This window comes from Naegleria fowleri (assembly GCF_008403515.1).
Source record: "Naegleria fowleri strain ATCC 30894 chromosome Unknown tig11, whole genome shotgun sequence".
NCBI classification, from domain to species: domain Eukaryota; phylum Heterolobosea; class Eutetramitea; order Acrasida; family Naegleriidae; genus Naegleria; species Naegleria fowleri.
Genome location: NW_025407943.1, coordinates 30,545 through 37,908, shown reverse-complemented (window position 1 = coordinate 37,908; position 7,364 = coordinate 30,545). Strand labels below are relative to the sequence as shown.

The 7,364-nt window shown below is 38.5% G+C and overlaps 6 protein-coding genes across 6 annotated transcripts; 3 read left to right on the top strand and 3 right to left on the bottom strand.

Annotated features, from left to right (window-relative positions):
- Positions 1–60: 60 nt before the first annotated feature.
- FDP41_011685 (uncharacterized protein) lies at positions 61–369 on the top strand (the record flags this gene model as incomplete). Its single annotated transcript, XM_044702121.1, has 1 exon — positions 61–369. The coding sequence occupies one exon, from the start codon at positions 61–63 to the stop codon at positions 367–369; it is 309 nt and encodes a 102-aa protein (XP_044566943.1).
- Positions 370–878: 509 nt separating this feature from the next.
- Positions 879–1,361, top strand: FDP41_011684 (uncharacterized protein; the record flags this gene model as incomplete). Its single annotated transcript, XM_044702120.1, has 1 exon — positions 879–1,361. One exon carries the CDS (start codon positions 879–881, stop codon positions 1,359–1,361), a length of 483 nt encoding a protein of 160 aa, XP_044566942.1.
- Positions 1,362–2,132: 771 nt separating this feature from the next.
- FDP41_011683 (uncharacterized protein) lies at positions 2,133–4,381 on the top strand (the record flags this gene model as incomplete). Its single annotated transcript, XM_044702119.1, has 4 exons — positions 2,133–2,619; positions 2,684–3,346; positions 3,424–3,797; positions 3,959–4,381. The coding sequence occupies 4 exons, from the start codon at positions 2,133–2,135 to the stop codon at positions 4,379–4,381; spliced, it is 1,947 nt and encodes a 648-aa protein (XP_044566941.1).
- Positions 4,382–4,763: 382 nt separating this feature from the next.
- Positions 4,764–5,144, bottom strand: FDP41_011682 (uncharacterized protein; the record flags this gene model as incomplete). Its single annotated transcript, XM_044702118.1, has 1 exon — positions 4,764–5,144. One exon carries the CDS (start codon positions 5,142–5,144, stop codon positions 4,764–4,766), a length of 381 nt encoding a protein of 126 aa, XP_044566940.1.
- Positions 5,145–5,616: 472 nt separating this feature from the next.
- On the bottom strand, positions 5,617–6,138 carry FDP41_011681 (uncharacterized protein; the record flags this gene model as incomplete). Its single annotated transcript, XM_044702117.1, has 1 exon — positions 5,617–6,138. One exon carries the CDS (start codon positions 6,136–6,138, stop codon positions 5,617–5,619), a length of 522 nt encoding a protein of 173 aa, XP_044566939.1.
- Positions 6,139–6,335: 197 nt separating this feature from the next.
- FDP41_011680 (uncharacterized protein) lies at positions 6,336–6,638 on the bottom strand (the record flags this gene model as incomplete). Its single annotated transcript, XM_044702116.1, has 1 exon — positions 6,336–6,638. The coding sequence occupies one exon, from the start codon at positions 6,636–6,638 to the stop codon at positions 6,336–6,338; it is 303 nt and encodes a 100-aa protein (XP_044566938.1).
- Positions 6,639–7,364: the final 726 nt, after the last annotated feature.

The window sequence follows — 7,364 nt, the reverse complement described above, 5'->3', positions numbered from 1 at the left end:
CAAGCATTGCAACGACATTTAGAGAGAATTAAGGTTCTGGATTTAGAACACCATACCGGAATGAATAATAAGAATAGTATTTTCAAAGAAATGAATGAAATGTGTGATCATTTAAAGGTGACCATTTCATGGCTCAAAGAAATTAAGTGTTTCATTCCAGATAACGTCTTTCATCAATTACGAATAAGAGCACACGATCGTTCATCAGCTTCATTAACTCTCGAACCAAATATGAGATCCAGTGCACAAATGAAACCTCAACTACGGGCATCACATGAACGAAAACATCAACACAAACAATCACTGGAGAATCATCAAGAACCAAATATGAATGACCAAAACATGAAACTACATCCAATTCCAGCTTAACTTCAAGCACATTAGTCGAGGCATCTTCACTGTTCAAAATGGGGCTTTTAAGAAGACATGTACGGTTATTTGCATTTGCTTGAACTGGGAAACATCCTGCCATTCAGACATTGAGTGTGAATTACCAAAAATAGTGAATACCATTCGATCCTTGTGTAAAGTTTTTCAAGCCGTTGTTCAAATATCTTCTGTGGAGGAAATTGTCATCATATTCGAGACAGATAAACAATCCAAAAGGAAAAAGAGTGCTTTAGCGGCTGTTGAATGTGCTTTAAAGATTATACGGACATGTTCTCGCAATCATCCCAAGCAACATGGCCACACTACTACATCTCATGAACAAATTACACTAGAAAGACCTTTTTCAATGGGAATTTCCACGAGTGATGAGTCCTATGTTGGAAATTTGGGATCTCACTCTTTTCGATTCTATTCCATTATTTCGCATGCCACTCTTATTGCAAAAGACTTAGCTTTTTATTGCTCGCTCGATCAATGCAACTGCAATCATGGATGAGAAAACTTATTTGGAAACTAATAAGCAATTTGTATCAATACCAGTCGATAGGATGTGGATACCAAGTGGCGAAGACGCGACTACTTTTAACGTTTGTTCTGTTTATGAATTGTTAAGAGAAATGGAAGTCAAAGATGACGAGTGGTTATACGAATTGGAGCAAAAGGATGATATTTCTAAATTTCAACAATTGCACTCATTGTTTGACATTTTCCAAGAACAACAAGACAACAATCTTGAAGCCATGTTAATGAAAAATGTGTTATTCTTAAGAGATCACATCATGGCCTATCCATCCGATAGATCCTATGTTCGTCTGTTAAAGTTATTTGAATTTATTTTGAATTCCTCAGGAGTGGGAGAACAATCCACCGATACCAATAACATGGTGAAGAGTCTTGTTGACAAATATTACATTAGAATTCAAAGATCCATTCTTTGCTCTATTGAAAACTCGATCGTTTTTTCCAAGTAATCATTGTAAAGTAATATAATTCCAAAACGAGTGGATCAAACCGAGATAGACAACCTCATAGTTTCAAGATTATCTGACAACAACACCAAATGGAAAAGGGTTTAAGGGAATATCCCGCAGTGGAGCGAAAGAGCATCACAACCTTTGTTGAGCGGTTGCGGCTTATTGAGTTGTGTGCTTCCTTTTTGATGGTTCCTAGAACATCTCAATTTAGAGTTTTTTTAAGGTTGAACGCATGAACGAGACACACAGTTCTATACGTGGAGCTCGAGCGCGAGTTAGTTGATCACTTTTCACCAAAAATAAACCGTAAACCCTCGCACCTCCTAAAAACAAAATTCCAAAGCCTCTTCTCTATTGTATATGATAACGCATTCCTATCAAGCCTTCCTCACACCGTACCGCGCATCTATCAAGCCTATTCATTCAAACAGAACGATTGAGAGAGAGAACCATGGTCAAAGTTCAACCTGTTCAGTCAGGTCATTTTGACAATGAAAATTCAACCTTGGAGTCCAACAAACAACTCAGCGAGTTCTTTTCCTTTCAATCCGAACGAGATTTGGACGATGATATCCTTATTGAGGGAAACAAAAGAGTGGAAGGCCCTTCTTGCTGAGAGTGCTCCTTAGTGTCCGTCTCTTCCTCATTGTAGTCATTACGATTGTTGTCATATTGACAGCTCTCTCCATTTGGGTAACTGCCTTCACCGTGAATGAACAAACAGCATTGGAGCAAGTCAATGTTATCATTTCGAATATGAATGAAAAGATGTCAGGTTTTCTTCAAAGTCAATTGTTACCAGCAAAACAGGTGGCACAACTCCTCGCTGACGATTATCATAACTTTAAGATTGACCATGATCCTTCCATTCAAAAGTATTTGTTTTCAAAGGTTAAGTTGTTTGGGGTCACGAACACCAATCTATGCTTTGGAGATGGATCTAACAACCAAATGTTTGCATACAGTGTCAATGCTGACAATTCGATCGTGTGGGGTGCCAAACTTCAACAAAGTACTCGTTTTATTATTTCGAAAGCAAACAATGAGACTGGTGAAGTGTACTATGATCAAGTACTGACAAATGTTTCTTATGTCATCAGTAATGCGGACTATTATAAGGAATCTATTCGTATCACACAGGAGTATCCACATGGAGCTTTTGGTGCCCCTTACAAAGTTCTTGGAGGACCACAATCCACTTTTTTCCGTTCCAGTTTTCAATCGAACAGATTTGTTGAATGGAATCAAGAATCGAGTGGGTTTTGCAAAGATTAACATTTCTCTTGCAAATATTGCTCAATTCTTGAAAAACGTCAAAGTCTTAACAAAAGGTTATGTCATTATCTCAGAATTTGCCAATAACTTTGTGATTGGAAGTAACCTTGAAATTGAAGGTATTGACGCCAAACGTGTGAAAGCCACAGACATTACCACCCGAAATGCTGGCACTGTCATGAACATGCTGTTACAACAAACTGGAGACTCTTTGGATCCGTTCATTCTCAACATTGAAAGTAATGGAATCAATTACTTGGTCTCATCTACACCTTTCGTTTACACCAATTTGAAATGGCGAATGACACTTGTTTTTGAAGAGAATGAAATCAAGAAGGGCATTATCATAAGTAGTTACGTCATTCTCGGAGTGACTTTAGGAGTGACCGGATTGGGCATCTTGATGAGCGTTGTGATAGGTTGGATGGTTACAAATCCATTCATCCATCTTCAGGAAGATTTTAAAAAGATTGAAGTGCTCGATTTGGCCAACATTAAAGAAAGAAGTGCGTTCTTTAGTGAAGAGAAAAGTATCTATTCAAGTTTGACCGAGACAGTGAGATGGTTGAGTGAATTTAGAGCCTTCTTGCCAGACTCTGTGTTAAATCAGCTTGAGAATAACAAGGAACAGAAAAATCAAGATTCTAGACCAGAATCAAGCAAGAAAGACGTCAAAGTTCAACTGACTCAAGAAATGTCATTTCAAAGTAAGGAGAATTCAAGCCAGGAATGGACCATTCAAACAGTGGATCTCATCACCAGACCTCTGCCCACATGAAAACAGATTCCAAATCCTTTTTCAAGATTGGACTTTCATCAAAAGATCTGGTCACACTTGTCCACATTTCCATTCCAAATTTATCAGAAAAGAATTATCCATTCGATGCCTTGAACAATGTCACATCCAAATGTTTGACATCTGTTTCGAATATTTGTAAAACATGTCGTGCAGATGTACAAATTAAGAGTTATGACGAATATGTGGTTATATTTAATGACAAGTTTCCCTGCATAACAGCACTTGAAACTTGTTTGAAGTTGAAGATGGCATTAGAATCATTGAACAATCATCTCACAAAGGAAGGATTGAATCCATTGCAAGTGTGTATGGGAGTTTCAAGTGGAGAGTGTCTCATCGGTAATATTGGAAATAAGCACGTAAGTAATGGTGCATGATCATCTTTTTCATTGATTGCCGTCATCTCTATATAGATGAGATTTTTGCACAAATTGGTGAAATTGTAAATACTGCGAAAAACTTGTGTGTTTTGGCCAACTTTGTAAATGTTCAAATCTTACTCGATACTCAAACATATCAGCTCACCAAGGATTCTTTTGTGTTTCGACCAGTTGAAAGAATTATGAGTTCATCCAAGAAAAGTATCGACACTGTATATCAACTCATTCAGAAAAACCATGTGGCAGAAGATGAATGGATGTATGAACTTGAAACCAAGCAACATCATGCTAAATTTGAACTATTTGGCACCCATTTCTTTAAATTATTTGATGACCCTCTTTTGGATAAAGAGGAGGCCAATCATGTGAAGAACTTCATGTCCAACATGTTTGAACTGTCTCCTGGAGATGTGGTGCTTCAAAGAATCAACAAATTGATTGAACTGAGCTCCACAAACAAAGGTGGTCAAATGAATCCCTTATCGAGTTATTATACAAATATTTCAACAAATGTCACAAGTTATGTCCAGGGAGAGGTCGCTCAGCTTGATTGTGGCTGTTGAATTAGATATTTTAAAGTTTTCATTGGCATTGTTGAAATAAAAACTTGTTCAGAAGCAACTTAATCTCTATTAAATTTCAGGTTAGCTTTTCAAGTAAAAACAATTTATAAAATATTTAGGAGCAGAGGGAATCGAACCCTCGTCTAAGGAACCACAATCCTTCATTCTACCATTGAACTATGCCCCTTACATCATATATGATTTTAATATTTAATCATCTATTTATTTTTGGAAATACAGAAGATTCACATCCTGTCGTCTAGCAATATGGTTAAGGAGGCACTCAACAAGAAAGCACTTCCAAGGACAACATTGGCATTCCTTGTTACATGGCCACTGGAGGAGGTGGCGTTCGCTGCGGCTTCAGTTTGATGGGGTTGCCCTACTCTTCCTCATCGGAATCATAGGTCGATCCGAATGCTAACTTTTTCGCTTGCTTGATTTGTGAAGGAGTTTCTGGAGCTCGACCTCTGGCAGGCTTTCCGCAAGAGTGAGCATGTGACACCCGTTCCAAAGCTTGTTGTGCATTCAATCGATACAAGTGACTCAGCAAGACACACGACACGGTGGATGTTCTGCCATGACCTCCCCAACAATGCAATAAGAGTTTCTTCTTTGGATTCAAGACCCGAGGAATCAATTCTTGTTGAACAAAGTACGGAAGTAATGAAACGATCGGGAAAGGGCAAATGAAGATATTCAATTTGTTCAAAAGGGGAATGGTTGATGTTGAGGAGAGAATTTCTCTCTTGTGCACGGTCATGAAGCTCTGGAAGACAATTCTCGCTTGTTGTTGAAGAAGACTTCAGTCTTTGGTCCTCGACCATTTCTAACGATGAACGCTTTTTTTAAATGAACTCGAGAACTTGTGAATATGTATTGATCAAAAAATCCATTTTATAACTTTTATCAAGGTTACTAACGTTTCTGATTCCTGACCATTTCAAAATTGACATGTTTAGGAGCATTAAGGTCATGATGGAATCCACAAATTCAGAGTTGTGAAATCGCTTGAGGAGCATTAAGGTTTTGGCTTGCTCACATTTGTTCCTGTAGAAGAGTTTTCAAAGTGCAACAGTGTTTCGTAAGGCATCAATTGAGCTTCTCTTCGAACTCTCTTTCTCACCTGATGTTTGACTTGAACGAATTGAATGTTCCTTTTGTTGATTCTGAAGAGATCTCTTCTTGATTCTTTTCATGAATGTTTTTCTTGTGATGTGCAGGAAGGTTCTTCTTTAGGGATGTTGGATTGAATGCAATTTCTTTGGAATCTCTCTAAGCGGAATTAGCTTTGAGGAATCCAAGGTTTTGAGATTATTGTTGGTTACTTGATCCTCTTTATGTTGATGATGTTCTGATGAATTGACGACCGAACTGCCCTCACCAAGATGTTGCGTTGTTGAATTCATTCTTCTCAAGAGAGATTCGCTGGCATGGCTTACATCTAAGGGAAACTTATTTTGGTATTCTTCCGTAATTGTGGTTGTTTTCCTTATTGAGAGAGGATGTTGTGTCAAAGAGCAATCAAGGAGAGAAGATTGATCGACGGGTGTAATTTCTTGTGAATCCAACGATGATTTATCGTTTGAATGATGAATGGGAAAGTGAGAAGAAAGAATGATAGCAACCACCATTTGAGAGGTGTTCGCTGCTGCACCATTGAAGGTAGAAGTAGTGGTGATGGTGGTTATGGTTGTTGCATGACAATAGGTGGCATTATTGTTTGTTGGCAATGTAAGAAAAGCTTGTTGTTTCATTGTGGAGGATGGTTTGGTCTTCAGTGGTAGTTGTTGTTTTTGTCCATCACATGTGGTTTTTAAAACATGAGATAAAGCTCAATGGAGAATAGAGATTTATATATACATTTCTTTCTGTTGGCACAATATATTGATCATGCGAACGAGCATTCATTGAACGCATTGAAGACGGATAAAACCAAAATTATACAAAAACATTAATTAAGCAACTCCTTTATTGAAATTGAATAACGTGGTGTTCTTTTTCTTGTGGCGGTGGTGGTCGTGGTTGTGGCCACGGGTGGATTCGATCCATGCGAGAATGTTTCATGAGTATTCGCCTCTCTTCTCAATAATGGTTGTTCTTGTTGTCCACTTGGCAAGAGTGCACTTTCGTTGGGAGTTGTGTTGGTTGTCGTATTTGATCCATCCTTATTTTGAATCGAATTCCTTGTGTTGGGTGAAAGAATGGAAGATCTTGAGGTTGGAGAATTCTTCTTATTGGCTGTCGTTGTTTGCATTTGAATGACATGTTCGTAGGGTTGTACTTGATCAACTCTTCTCACTTTCTTGGCAATCTTTCGTTTGTTGTAATCAAAAACTTTAAAGGTCTCTTTTCAGAGGGTGATAATGAGTTGCAATTTGGAGAGTTTGGAGACAGAGTGGTTTGAGAGGAGGAGTTGGCCACTGGTGAATGAATAGGAGGACCAAAAGGAGGACAAGAAGGAGACCCTCCATTATGTGAGATTTTGATCTCAGAGCTGGGGAGTTGTTGGTTGTTCATCACCACGACTACTGGTGGTGATGATGATGATGATGGCACAAACAATGAAAGTCCATAATAGCTTTCAGAAGAATGATTGAATGTACATGATGGTGGTGGAGGACAAGATACACTTTGGAAGGACAAGGTGATCTTTCTAGAAGAGACTTCCACGTGCGAGTGGTTGTGGTGATTCAAAGATCTTTCAAGGGCGATGTCATTGTATTGGTAGTGTCTTATCTCTCTTTTATGCTCTGATGAATGTGATGAACAAGTTGTAGGAGGAGTTTGATTAGAAACGGAAGAGAGTGATTCCTGTCTGTCGAGGTTACCTGATTTTGCTTCCCAACACGGATGATCATAATGATCATGTTGACAATATTCATAGGAGGAGCATTTGGTGATCGTCACATCCCGAGGAGTTGGATTTGCGCTCCTTTGGCGAGAATCATGCAGAAACAACAACGAGGACGACATCTTTGAG